The 15,272-nt window shown below is 34.8% G+C and overlaps 1 protein-coding gene across 4 annotated transcripts in view; it reads left to right on the forward strand.

The window, feature by feature from the left end:
* Positions 1-15,272, forward strand: part of ERCC8 (ERCC excision repair 8, CSA ubiquitin ligase complex subunit) — a 34,219-nt gene that overhangs the window by 11,321 nt on the left and 7,626 nt on the right. For 2 of the 4 annotated variants that reach the window (XM_039320019.1, XM_039320037.1), the window contains 5 exons: positions 553-621; positions 5,221-5,287; positions 6,763-6,866; positions 8,376-8,500; positions 14,922-15,119. In XM_039320019.1, coding sequence (XP_039175953.1) covers positions 553-621; positions 5,221-5,287; positions 6,763-6,866; positions 8,376-8,500; positions 14,922-15,119 — 563 coding nt within the window. Of the gene's footprint in view, positions 1-552; positions 622-5,220; positions 5,288-6,762; positions 6,867-8,375; positions 8,501-13,950; positions 14,454-14,921; positions 15,120-15,272 lie in introns of those variants that run through there. The other 2 variants (XM_039320026.1, XM_039320029.1) reach the window with 2 other exon arrangements.

The raw sequence follows: 15,272 nt of genomic DNA on the forward strand, positions 1-15,272 counted from the left end.
TAATCTTAAAATAAAAATTTCAGTCATACTTGTTACATGATGGGGGCACATATCTGACTCATCTATCATTTCTCCCCCACCACTATATTTTTAAGGGTATTCATAGTTCACATTACTTACTTATGCCACTAATTAAATGTAGCATATAGGTTACCAGGCATTGTGGCTAAATGTTGAGTTGTTAGAAAACAAAAGCATCACATGACTAAGGAAAGTGTTATGTTGACATTAAGGGCTATCCATTTGAAGCTCTGTATAGGGTGATATATATACAGTTTCGCCCTACACATACTGTACAAAAGTTTCCTTTATTATAATGTACATACTGTACTCCCTTTTTATAAAAGAAAAGGTATAATATCTTCTTTCTTGTTGTTTATGAAAAAGATGCTGTATGCTAATGCAAAATGCAATTATAATAAAAGTAATTCTCTGATGAACCTATGTGATGTTTAAAGATTTTAAAATTGCTATCTATTTTGTATATTTTTATATTAACATGTAGTGCTTGTGTTTGTTTTCTGTAATGTGTTTTTGCTTTTTCTGTTACAGTTGGTACCAAAAGCTCCAAAGTACAGCTTTGTGACTTCAAGTCAGGATCTTGTTCTCACATTCTGCAGGGTATTTCTTACTCGAAACATAAATGTTAGACAATAACTACTTTGAGTATACCACACTATGTAAAGAACTGCATTGAACAATATTTTCTTTGTAAGTAATAGGACAGATGTGTTTAGTGCCAGTTGTCAAAGAAGCACAGTGAGAAGGGCTTTCTTCCTTAACATTTTTCTGATCTTGATGGCCTGAAGATATATTATTGATAATTATAAAAAATTCTCATGTCTATTTAAGTTGGACTTCTTGAGTTTTATATCATTCAGATATAAACTTGTAGTTTTCTAAGCAAGTTGAGAAACTACTGTATATGTCGGCGTACAAGGCGACCCGGCGTATAAGACGAACCCCGTCTTTGGCGCTGAGTCGCATTCCTAGAACGTCATCTTATACGCCGGAAACTACCAGTATTTCCGGCATATAAGACGACTCGTCATATAAGACAACCCCCGTCTTTGGCGCCGATTTTAACGCTTGCGGAAGTCGCCTTATACGCCGGCATATACGGTATCTTGATTATATTTATCCAAGTACTTTACATATACCTGATTAATTAAAATTATATTTTTAATTTTAAACTAATTCAGGTAAGCCATGAAACAATGTTTTTATTCCAGAAGACAAGTAATGAGCAGGGAGTGGTTTCTTAGCAGGGCATTCTCCTTTTTCATTCTTTCTGCCCATTGTCCTGACCTGTTCCCACTCACTATTGCCCAGGATTTTACAGATTATTTAGTGGCCTTCCTCTATTATCTCAGGTATCGTATCTGATATCTACCTTCTGGTATCAGCTCAGAATCTGTGGTTTGAAAAGTGACAGCTTAATAGCTGGCAAGAATTCAGACTTAATACATTATGAAGTAGAATCTTGAGCTATATAATTTACCTGTATTGTTTCGGGATATAAGTAAGGAATGCCATTTTGAATGTAAATCTTATCAAATCCTGTTAACATTGAAAATTGTTGCAAGTTCAACCTGTAATGGCATAGTTCCTTCTAATTTCTTAGAACTCTACCCTTTCATTCTGCTGTACCTGGAAATGTTTCACAAATTCTATTTTTCTTCCATTACCAGAATTACATCTGAAATTATGTTGATATATAAAGTAATATGATATTTCACTATGCATATTCTGTGGTCCTCAATACTGCCTTCAGAAAACTATAAACTTATAAACTGCTGAGTGATGCTGGATTCTGGATCTCTATCAGAATTAGTGTTTATATAATTAGTTTATACATATTAATTTAAAATTGAAGTTATTTCTATTATTTACATGAGCCTTGCAATTTACAAAGTTTTCATATTGTTACAAAAATGCAAATTTAGGAAGTTACTATTCTTTTTTAAAGATAATATGTTGTTGTTGTTGTTGTTAATTGCGAAGTCGTGTCCGACCCATCGCGACCCCATGGACAACGTTCCTCCAGGTCTTCCTGTCCTCTACCATCTTCTGGAGTCCATTTAAGTTCACACCTACTGCTTCAGTGACTCCATCCAGCCATCTCATTCTCTGTCGTCCCCTTCTTCTATTGCCCTCAATCTTTCCCAGCATTAGGCCCTTTTCCAGTGAGTCCTTCCTTCTCATTAGGTGGCCAAAGTATTTGAGTTTCAACTTCAGGATCTGGCCTTCTAAAGAGCAGTCAGGGTTGATCTCTTCTAGGACTGACCGGTTTGAACGGCTTGCAGTCCAAGGGACTCGTAGGAGTCTTCTCCAGCACCATAGTTCAAAGGCCTCAATTCTTTGGCGCTCAGCCTTTCTTATGGTCCAACTTTCACAGCCATACATTGCAACTGGGAAAACCATGGCCTGGACTATACGCACTTTTGTTGGCAGGGTGATGTCTCTGCTTTTTAGTATGCTGTCTAGATTTGCCATAGCTTTCCTCCCCAGGAGCAAGCGTCTTTTAATTTCTTGGCTGCAGTCCCCATCTGAGGTGATCTTTGAGCCCAGAAAAATAAAATCTGTCACTACCTCCATTTCTTCCCCATCTATTTGCCAGGAATTGAGAGGGCCGGATGCCATGATTTTGGTTTTCTTAATGTTGAGTTTCAAGCCAACTTTTGCACTCTCCTTCTTCACCCGCATCAAGAGGCTCTTTAGTTCCTCTTCACTTTCTGCCATTAGAGTGGTATCATCTGCATATCTTAGGTTGTTGATATTTCTCCCGGCAATCTTAATTCCAACTTTTGTTTCATCTAGCTCTGCCTTTCTCATGATGTGCTCTGCATATAAGTTAAATAGGCAGGGCGACAGTATACAGCCTTGCCGGACTCCTTTTCCAATTTTGAACCAATCAGTGGTTCCGTGTTCGGTTCTCACTGTTGCTTCTTGACCCGCATATAGGTTTCTCAAGAGACAAATGAGATGGTCTGGTACTCCCATCTCTTTAAGAACTTGCCACAATTTGTTGTGATCCACACAATCAAAGGCTTTTGCATAGTCAATGAAGCAGAAGTAGATGTTTTTCTGGAACTCCCTAGCTTTCTCCATGATCCAGCCTATGTTGGCAATTTGATCTCTAGTTCCTCTGTCTCTTCGAAATCCTGCCTGTACTTCTGGTAGTTCTTGATCCACATACTGCTGGAGTCTAGCTTGTAGGATTTTAAGCATAACTTTACTAGCATGTGAAATGAGTGCAATGGTGCGATAGTTTGAACATTCTTTGGCATTGCCTTTCTTTGGAATTGGAATGTAAACTGACCTTTTCCAATCCTGTGGCCACTGTTGAGTTTTCCAAATTTGCTGGCAAATTGAGTGTAGCACTTTTACTGCATCGTCTTTTAAGATTTTGAATAGCTCAGCTGGAATACTGTCACCTCCACTAGCTTTGTTGTTGCTCAGATTTTCTAAGGCCCATTTCACTTCACATTCTAGGATGTCTGGTTCGAGGTCAGTGACCATCTCATTGTGTTTATCTGGGACATTAAGCTCATTCTTGTATAGTTCTTCTGTGTAGTTTTGCCATCTCTTCTTAATCTCTTCTGCCTCTGTTAGGTCTCTGCCATTTTGGTCCTTTATCCTGCCCATCTTTGCATGAAACGTTCCCTTCATATCTCCAATTTTCTTGAAGAGATCTCTGGTCCTCCCTATTCTGTTGTTTTCTTCTATTTCTTTGCACTGTTCATTGAAGAAGGCATTCTTATCTCTTCTAGCTACACTCTGGAATTCTGCATTCAATTGGGTGTATCTTTCTCTTTCTCCCCTGCCTTTCGCTTCCCTTCTTTCCTCAGCTATTTGCAAAGCTTCCTCAGACAGCCATTTTGCTTTCTTGCATTTCTTTTTCTTTGGGATGGTTTTAGTTGCTACCTCTCGTACAATGTTGCGAACTTCCATCCATAGTTCTTCAGGCACTCTGTCTATCAGATCTAATTCCTTAAATGTATTTGTCACCTCTACTATATATTCATCAGGAATATGATTTAGTTCATACCTGAGTGGCCTAGTGCTTTTCCCTACTTTTTTCAATTTAAGCCTAAATTTTGCAACGAGAAGCTCATGATCTGAGCCACAGTCAGCTCCTGGTCTTGTTTTTACTGACTGTATAGAGCTTCTCCATCTTTGACTGCAGAGCACATAGTCAATCTGATTTCTATGTTGACCGTCTGGTGATGTCCATGTGTAGAGCCGTCTCTTGGGTTGTTGGAAAAGAGTGTTTGTTATGACCATCGTATTCTCTTGACAAAATTCTATTAGCCTGTGCCCTGCTTCATTTTGTATTCCAAGGCCAAACTTGCCTGTTATTCCGGGTATCTTTTGGCTTCCTACCTTAGCATTCCAATCCCCCATGATGATAAGGACATCATTTTTTGGTGTTAATTCTATAAGGTGCTGTAGGGCTTCATAAAACTGGTCAATTTCATCCTCTTCAGCACCAGTGTTTGGGGCATAGATTTGGACTATTGTGATATTGAATGGTTTGCCTTGGATTCGAATTGAGATCATTCTGTCATTTTGGGGATTGTATCCCAGTATTGCTTTTCCTATTCTTTTATTGACTATGAAGGCTACTCCATTTCTTCTGAGGGATTCTTGCCCACAGTAGTATACCTGATGGTCATCTGAGTTAAATTCACCCATTCCTGTCCATTTTAGTTCGCTGATTCCTAAGATGTCGATGTTCAGTCTTGTCATCTCTTTTTTGACTACGTCTAGCTTGCCTTGATTCATGGATCTTACATTCCAGGTTCCTATGGAGAAAAAATCTTTACAGCATCGGACTTTCCTTTCACCACCAGATATATCCACAGCTGAGCGTCCTTTCGGCTTTGGCCCAGTCGCTTCATTCTTTCTGGCGCTACTAGTACTAGCCCTCTGCTGTTCCCCAGTAGCATATTGGACACCTTCCGACCTGAGGGGCTCATCTTCCAGCGTCATATCTTTTTGCCTTTTAGTACTGTCCATGGGGTTTTCATGGCAAAGATACTGGAGTGGTTTGCCATTTCCTTCTCCAGTGGATCACATTTTGTCAGATAATATACAGTACTATTAAAGTCTGTACAAAAAATTGCAATATAATTTATGTAAGATGAGAATAATAGAAAACAATATTTAACCTCTTAATTAATAAACCAAAATATTATTGTGTTTTTGTATTTTTAGGTCATACTCAAGAAATTCTAGCAGTATCTTGGTCACCACGTTATGAATTTATTTTAGCAACTGGAAGGTAAAAGAAACCAATAAAATAAAGCAGTGTTTATTAAAGTCAGCCAGTGTTTTAAAAGCCTATTCTAAACTTCTTTGACAGTAGCATCCATACAAAGTGCAATGAGGTAAAAATTACATCTTGCACAAATTACAGAGTGATATAATCATGCAACTGCCCCGATTACATACTTTCTTAAATCACCTGATCCAAGTATATAAGACATTGTATTTATATAATTATCACTTTATGCATGTGTCACCATGTCCCCTACCTCTGACCTTAAATGCCTAGGTTGGCAGCATTTCCTAAGTTGAAATTTCGTTTTATTTATTTATTTTTAAATTTAAATTTAAAAGCAGATAAATACTTGTAAACCATGAATATAGGTTTTGGCACCGAAATGTAAAATTAGAGTTGTGAAAGATTTACTATATTATTGCTGAATGAATATTTTAATAGTCTCTGTGTTCTTTTCAAACTTATTTTTTTTGATACCTACATCAGCAAAACATATTCATTAAATAATCACAAATTTGTGATCAAGAGTAATTTTATTTATTTATATATTTATTTATTCAATTTGGTAATAAAGGTCCCATTAGAGTTGTTCTGGGAAAAGAAATAAAGAAATAAGCTATTAATTTCCAAAATTTCCAAAATTCAACACATTTTGCACTCAATTCCTGAGAGTTTTAAGAATTTCAATTTTTTAATCCCTTCAAGAAGGATCTCATTTTCTGTTCATCTGTTTTGGAGTCACAGATCTTTCAAAACTTTTAACAGTGTTATTTTGTATAATAAAAAAAGTTATCCATTTCCTGGTTTAATAGTTGTACGTATCCTTTAGGGAATAAGTCGTCCATCAGTTCCATTTGTATGTCTGTATCTTTATATTCTTATCATTGGTTATCATATTTAAATCCCCTTTCTAAATAATTTCAAAATTATTCATTGCAAGTGCACTTGTTTAGCTGCATCCATCTTATCAAGAAGTTTATTTGTCTTATCAAAAGTTTTGGTAGAGAAATAACTGCTCCATTCTTTTTTTATCCTTTAGTTCCCTCTAGTGCCCAATCTTCAAGGTCCATTTATCATAAAAAATGTAAACAATGATCATTTTTCAATGATAAAATTTATTCTAATGAAATAAATTCCAAATCTGTCTGGACCCTTAATCTGTTAACTATCCAAAATCATATTCTAAGCACTTTTTGCTCCAAAATATATTTCAAAGACTTTTAAAGTGGTCAAAGAGTACATGGAGTCAGAAGTGTTTTTCAGGAGAGTATTTTAGAGTTTGTTTTCAGAACATTTTGGGGAGAGGGGATAATTAGAATGTGGGAGAAACTGTGAGAGGTCATTTTCTGTGTTTTTAAAAACACGTGAATTTATTCAAGTTAAGAAAAAATAATTGAAAATAAAATAATTATGAAACTGTTGAAAGTTCATTTGTATTGCTCATAAATTACCTCAGAGTTTTGTTTTTCTTTTAGTGCTGACAGTAGAGTGAAATTGTGGGATGTAAGGAGAGCATCTGCCTGTCTACTCACTCTTGATCAACATAATGGGGAGAAGTCAAAAGCTGCTTCCGAAGCAAGTAATATATTTCATATATCAATATTACAGTTTTATTGTAATATAAGTTCATATTAAACAGGAACCATGCTACTATATAGCTTAGGATAGATGACACAGTACTAAATGCTATATGAAAGGTTTCGTGGCCTTTTTTAAAATACTAGCTTTTGTCTTACCCATGGTTAGCATATGACACTAATATATTATATATTCCCCCAAGAGACTACAACTCTCGACCAAAAAAAAAAAAATGTTTTTTTCTTAGTTATTTTAAATACATAATTATGATTGCTAGTAATTTAGAGTGATTCAGACAATAATTAAATATGTTTTCCATGTGTTGAAATGAATAATCTGTTGAAATCTCCCACACTGAAACCTTAGAATTTTAAAGGGATTAACTTTAGCTGGTTTAAGTCTGGGTGTCTATTTGTTACCTGCAAAAATAATCCAGAATTATAGTAATCCAGTTAATCTTTATATCTTTTCTAGGATGAAAGTAGATTTCCCTAGTCAAACTCATTAATTTTAATTGGGGAATAATATGGAAATATCTTTCTGCTTTTCCCCCCTTCTATGGTGTGGTATGCTAGTAAAATATGCCAGTAGAATATATAAATGATTCTATGAAATTAAGGTGGTATGGTGTCATTTTACTTCAGAAAAAATATTAAAGCATAATGGTGTCATCAATGATCAAGGGAACAATAAGATGCCCTTAGTTTTACTGTAAAGAAGTATTGCATTGGGCAGGGAGCTAAACCAGATGATCTCCAAAATGCCTCCCAACCTGGTATTCTGATTTCATATGTTGTAACTAATCAAGGGAGGAGTCATTAATGCTAATATCAGTGACCCAGGCCACAAGAGATCTAGAAATGACTCTCCCTTAAGTTCCATAGAGCCTTATCTATCTGTTCCCAGGCAAAGGCTGGTAGCCTGAAGATGCTCCTGTATAATAGGCAGAATATAATAAAATAGTTGGCTTCAAGCTTATACCTGTGGATCTGCTTGCTTGCACCTGACACCACTCATTACTCCATTTTTATTGCAAGTGCAGACAGGTGGAACTTCTTTTAGGCGCAGATCTAGCTAAAAATAGCCATTAAAAGTGGTATTAACAGAAAAAAAAATAAGATGACATTCTGACAGTAAAAATTTGGACAACCACATTCCATAATAAAATAAAGGAAATTAAAGATAGTTGGCTATTATTTAATAAATTGCTCAATCATAGTCCATCTAGTATAACTTTTTTAACTTGATCCTTCTCCCTTTTTCTTTCAAAAAGAAAAATAAAATGACATTGGTGTCTTGAATGTAAATATTATTCCAATAATGCTACCAATAAATCCTTAAGTACAGTACTTAACTTTCCCACAATAAATTTGGTTAAATAACAGGATATTTTTATATAATTTTTAAAATTTCAAAACACAACATTTTCATGATATAATAATTGTTTTTGCAGTACCAGGCTATATATGTTGCTGTTCAGAATTTCAAATTGTGCATATTCTCCTTATAGTAAATACTGCCCATAATGGAAGAGTCAATGGCTTATGTTTTACGAGTGATGGGCTTTACCTTTTGACAATTGGTACAGATGATCGCATGAGACTCTGGAACAGTTCAAGTGGAGAGAACACACTGGTAAGAAATATGTAGTTAGAAATGTGGAATTGTTTATATTTCCAGTCTTTTAAAACAATCTTGGTGCTTTGTCTCCATCAAGATAGGAGGAAAAATAGGAGGAGGGAGGTGTGTTGGATAAGTTCACTGCCTTGAGTTATTTGTAAACATTATAAAGGTGAGATATAAATACATTTTTAAAAAAACTTGAAATAATAAGAATTGGAACTATTGATTGATTATGACAACAGAAAAGGCAGCTCAGGTTTTGGATTAAAATTATATGCTGCTAACCATGCAGACATCTAATGCATGCTGCACAGTTTGCTGAGAAATCCTGTGTATTGAAATTCTATTATCAAGGTAATATTTTTGCTTCTTTCTTCCTTTCTTTCAGAATATCTCATAAATTGTGAGATTGTATGGGAAGATGCGTATTTCTTACATAATGGATGTAAATGTATCTTTTAGTGTTACAGAATTGGACACAAGATAATGAAGCTTACAGTGTGAATAGAAAAAGTATATGTGAATTTGAGGAAGAGAACACTAGGGAAATAATGGAGATTTAAAAAAACATAATGAGATTTTAAAAAAACTTTGCAACAAAATTAGACTACTTTCTTGTGGTAATTAACAGGCTTCAGCATATTGAATGTTGGCCATAAAATTTAAATTAAAAAACTATTACCTTACTAGCCTGCACTTAAGTCTTATAGACTCTGGTTTTCCAGCCTCTTTGAGCTTGCTCTATAGTAGGAATCTGTAATTTGCATGGCCTTCAGCATTTATGTCAGAAACTAGAAATAAATATATTCATAGTATCATGCATTAGTTAACAACCAGTTTACGAAAGCAGTTTGCAAAAGTATATTAAAAAGCGATTTCTGAACAGGTTTTGGAGTGGGATATGGACACTCAGGGATATATTCTGTGCTTCCTATCTTGAATCTTATTTGGAGGATTGGTGTTTAGCCAAGAGGTATGAGGCAAATACTGTAGAGTATTACATATAGAAGAGGAAAATATTATAATGGAGAATGTATCAACTGCCAGATACTGAAGGCTATTTCTTAGCTATTCTGTTTCTTAATAATGCAAAGTATGGTAGATAACTGCTATGTGGAAAGTGCTGTAGAAATAGACATATTGCTTCCCTTAAGCAGAGTATTTCTAATCCAGAAACATATAGGCCTTGAAAATTTATATATAAAGTCATAGCCTATGAGGGCTGGAAGGTAACTTGGAGCTTTTCTAGCCCAACCCCTTGTCCATTGTAGGAAATCATTACATACCAGTTGGCCATTCACCTTCTCTTTAAACAGTTCCCACAGAGGAGAGATTGTCACCTTTTCATACAATCTATCAAATAACTTATTATTAGAATTGTTTTCCTTAGTCCAATTAAGCTTCTTAATTTAATTTAAATGCACATTTTCTTTTCCTATCTTCTGCCCCATCTTCTACATGACAGTCCTTCAGACTCTTGAAGACAACTGTCATGTCTTCTACAAGCTTTTTATCTGCATGCTAAGCATATTATCCTCCAATAGTTTGTAATTGCATCCCTTCATGTTTCTAGTTGTTTTTCTCCAGGCATGCTCCAATTTCTAAATGTCTTTCCTAAAATATGATCAGAACTGAATGAAGTATTTTAGGTGCACTTGACCAATATAGAATAGAAAGGAACTGTTTTCTCTTGATCTGGACACTACTCTTGATACCATACAGCCTGGAAACCATCATTTGCTCTTTTTACAGCTACCTCAAACCATTTGACTCATTTTCGTGAATCACCAAAAAGCGCAAATCTCTTTTTCATGTGTTGTTACCCAGTACATCTTCTCTATCTTATATTGTCTTCTTTTCCTACCCAAATATAAAACTTGAGTTACACAGTGTCTGCCACATTTAATCAGCTAAACTAGTCACTTTATTGAAAAAGAAGATGATATTGATTTGATATAATTTACTTTTGATAAACCCATGTTGGCTTCTGCCCTGTTTTACCCATTTCTTTGAAATCCAGTTGATAGGACTGTAGCTTTCCAATTCTTTTTCTCTGTCTTTCTTTTTGAGAGCAGGAACAACATTTGCCCTCCTATAATACCATACTAATTTCTGAAACAAGACAGAAAAGAACTTCAAGATGAAGATGAAAAGAACTTCAATTTCAGCCATAAGCTCTAAGACAAAATAGATCTGGGCCTGGAGATTTAATCTTGTTCGTGGTAGTTGGTGCTTCTTAACTATCTCTTTACATGCACTAGGACGGTTATCACAAGCTCTCATTGCCCATTTTTCTGGTTCAGTCCATTTTGTTACATTTCCCCTCAGGGTAGAAGGACATGAGGACTTCTGCCTTATCTTAATAACATGTTATTATCCTGAATTGTTCCAAAGCAGCAAGCCTTTTCCTCATCATAGTAGTAAAAGCCCATTTTAGCTTGCTTTACATACATAAGAGCATTCAAACTTGTTCTTTCTAACTTTCTGCAAATATTATCAACTTGCAAGTATACCTACTTGGTGATCTTATTTATCTCACATTTATTATGTACTATATGTCCCTTTTAACAGTTAGTTCAGTCAAGGGCTACTATACTTCCACAGTGATTCCCCATATCGCAGTGGTATGTAGCTAACTTCCAGCAACCTATTTTGAGAAATTTCTGAATCCTGTATTTCTTTCTATAGGATCCTATGTAGTATACCAGTATGTATGAAGTGTTTGTCTCATTTGTTTAATTGGGTTCTCTTTATGGTACAGTATCTAGTTTTAAGACTTGTGTGGAGAATAGATCATATTTTAGGTCTTAGTTATGGAGAAATATTGAAAATCCAAAAAATATCACCAACTTTTAAGCAACATTATACATCTACCTTTCTATCTAAATTAATTTGACCTTATAATCATAAGACACAGATCTGATATTCTTTAGAAAATGAGATCACTGGTTTTATAAAATAAGGTATTCAAAATTTGTTTCAAACTTTGATAGGATATTTCAAAATTTGTTTCAAAGTTGTTGTAAATTGTCAGTGTTTATTTTAGTAACACTCTTTAATTGTTTATACTCAATTAGTTGTAAGTTTAAACTCCACCAAGATCTTTTCTAATATAACAGTGTTGACCAAGTTGGTTTTTTAAGAGTCCACAGTTTGGGGGGCTAAGGGCTGAATTTGACTTTCTAATAACATTTTGCTGACCAACTTCAAGAAATAAACAGGTCCTGGATATGAACTAACTTTACATTTTAACTTTGAATTAGTTAAATACAGTTAAGGGTTCATCATATATTTTATTCAATAACATTCAAACTAATTAATTTTTGGAAAGCTTAGGGATTACTGTCCAAAGCTAGGGAAAGCCACAGGTAGCCTTTGGACATCTTTGGACAGTTTAATGAGGCTGTATATTTAAAAAAGCAGTATTCCTTTGATGCAATATATGTTGATGTATATAGTTGATTTATCCATAACTATTAATTTGATGCTCCATATCATTGTGCAAATGATATTGGGAGATAAACTTCTGTTTTGCAATTTAGTAAAACTTTTTCCCATTACCACATCTTAGAAGCTGTCAGAAGGTTGGTTTTTAGTCACAAAATGAGATAGTTAAAAAGAAATCTTCAGCCAGTTGTTGGATAATTGTCTCAATCACAACAATATGACAATTATGCTTGTCATAACTTTCCATATCTTCTATTACATGTATATGCAATATAAGTATTCAGTTGACTGGTATCCTAATAAAAACAAAGTCCAGTTGCCTTTTGAAAAAAACACCTTTGGGACAAGAAAAATGTGACTAAATAAAACTTTTGTCAAGGTGGGCAGTAAGCCCCAAGTGCAACCATTGGCTATTCAAGGTAGTTATACTACTAATGATCCCTTTTTTAAACCTTCCCTAAGAATCACTACCCAGTAGAAGAGTACTGAATTTTGACCCCTTTCTAGTTACTCTGCCACATTACCAGATGGCTTCCTGTGGCTTTCCTGAAGGTCAGGCAGTTGAATTGAATCACTGTTCTGTCAAATGCCCCCTTACCTTGAGACATTAGATAATAGTTTTTCAGTATTTCCCAGCATTAACATTTGCTTGCACTCAGGAAGCAAAATAGTATCAGGACAATAGGATGAGCTACAGGCTGGGGGTAATTTCAGACATATTTTTGCATTCAAAGTTGATATTATAATGGATATCATAGTTAAAGTAATAAAGTCCATGGCAGCCACTTTTTATTTTACTCTCCCTTCATTCTGCTAAATACATAGACTAAAGTATTCTTTATTTAAATTTGATAGTATAGGCTGTTTGCTTACCAAGACACTCTTATCAGTTCATTAATCTTTTCATTCCCCGTCCAGTTACATTCTTAAAATATTTTTGTTGTACATAAAAGAAAACTTGCAGGATTATCTCTTCTGTGTGCCTTATCCACACTTTTTATGTGATGGTAAATTATTAAGCTTTCATAAACTCTCCTGGCTAATGCTATTCTTTTCTTAGCTGCTACTTGTAGAAAGAGCAGCTGCATTTTAACCTTCCTTTTTATTGGCAAAGTGTTCTAAATTGAAGTGCATTATAAGAACCCTTTCCCCCCAACTTGTTTAATGAAAATATACATTACATTTTAAATTATCTTTAAAAATTTCAACTACATAAGGAGGCTTATAAACTGGTCAATATTTCGTATGCCTGAAAACTATCTGCAAGGCTGCACTAAGAAAAGCATTTATTTCTCCATGCCAACTTCCCTTTAGTTTTTTGGTTAAGGCTCTGCATGTCAGTTCAATCCTAGAATAGCCACTTGTTATGAAGAGAGTAGTGCACTGGACATCTCTGGGTTTACTCACAGTTGTAAGATAAATACATCTTTTTTGTCAGAATGTATTATTTTGAAATTATCCACCTTTTGTTCTAAAAAAAATTGTATAATTACAAATGAATGTAGACAAGTAATTGTTCCCCTTCACTTTTCATTTTGAATATTGTGTTCATTTTTAACTCTGACACTTTGAGAAGCAAAAAAAAAAAAAGTTAATGAGGGGGATCAGGAAGTTGGATAAGTCTATGAAGAGAGATTGAGATAATTGGTATTGTTTAGCCTTGGGTAGAAAAGATTGAGGTAGGCATATAAAATCACTCTTAAATTTTGGCAGGGATGCCTGATAGAAGAAGATGGAAACCTGTCCTGGTCTCTGTCATCCTGGTATATAAAATAAGCATAATGTTCTTAAGACCAATTTTAATTGATGTTAAGAAAAAAAATCTAAAATATGTATTCCAAATCTGGACATATGTCTGGATTAAAAGGAATCCAGGTAATCAGCTTCATCCAAGAAAAGCTGAGATTTTGATGCCACCACATATTCTAAGACTTGATTAAAAAAGCTTTTATTTGAAATGTACAGTAGTGATAGTTAATGACCCTTGTTTAAACAAAAGTTTTACTTTCTTAAAGGGGCTGGAACGTGTTTCTCTGACAAAGATTTCTAATATGGATTTAGGCAGATGTTGTCTAGTATCCCAAGATGGGCATTTATCCAAAGAAGTTATATACCTCCAAGCTACTTATTTACATCATTGGTAACTGAACTAAATTTCTTCTGACAATCCTTCTCACCGGTATTATCCAATGCTGAGTTTATCAGGAATTGCTTTATCAGAAAAATATATATATATACTGCAAACATATCATTACAAGATGTCAAAAGATTCCTCACTATAGGAGTTTATATATAATAATTCCTGAATGTCCCAAAAGTGCATTTTCAGGAGGCAACTGGAATTTCTTGTTTTTCATTGAAGAGAAGGCTCCACGCACATTTGCACTACTGAGGTGCCCCGGAGGATACAGGTAAACCTCCAAATGGCCTCAACGACTCTAAAAGAATGCAAATGATCAGCTGTCTGCAAGGAATATAAATCCTTCCATTCTCCACCATCCAGTCAGAGCTGAAGAAGCTTCTTGAATGAGAAACGAAATGTCTTCAAAGAAAAACAAAGTCCAGTTTCCTCATGAAAAAGCACCTTTGGGACAACCATGATCTGCAAATAGAATGCAATAAAATATATGCTTGTGAAATGGTCCCTGCCACAAAAAAGAGGGGAGGGAGCATCCCCCCCCTCAAAAAAAGATACAAAATTATCTATTTGATTCTTCTTTTTGCTCTGGGTATCACTATCCATTGTAGCCTTCAGTTACCAAAAGGCTACCTCTCTCTGTTAAAGAATTATAAAGTAGTTCTGAGTTATTCAAGTCTAAAATTGGATAAATGCTACTGTGGAGTAGGAAGGGACTATATTCTTTACAGCAGAATACATTCAATAGCAAAGTTACAGGAAATAACCTTGTATTTTAAAATTTAACTAACGATTGGACACTTGCTTTGTGAAATTGGGGGCTAAATTTTTTATCTTATGTCTTTATAGGTAAATTATGGGAAGGTGAGCAATGAAAGTAAAAAAGGACTCAGGTTTACTGTATCACATGGCTGCAGTTCAGAATTTGCATTTGTGCCATGCAGTAGCACTGTTGCTGTTTATACAATTTATTCAGGAGATCTAATAACTACGCTTAGGGGACATTATAGTTCGGTTGACTGCTGTGTCTTTCAACCTAATTTTCAGGTAAGTGAAGCTGTCTGGAGAATTTTAGGTTATTTAAGCATGACCTCAAACAAATTTTCCTTAAAACACTGAGCTATATTGAACACATAGTCCCTATAAGGATTATATGCAGTAGAGTTCAAGTGAACTTCAGATTAAGAAGGCAAAGCTTTT

The sequence above is a fragment of the Crotalus tigris genome, unplaced genomic scaffold (assembly GCF_016545835.1).
Source record: "Crotalus tigris isolate CLP2741 ecotype Arizona unplaced genomic scaffold, ASM1654583v1 scf7180000017604.1628558, whole genome shotgun sequence".
Taxonomy (NCBI): domain Eukaryota; kingdom Metazoa; phylum Chordata; class Lepidosauria; order Squamata; family Viperidae; genus Crotalus; species Crotalus tigris.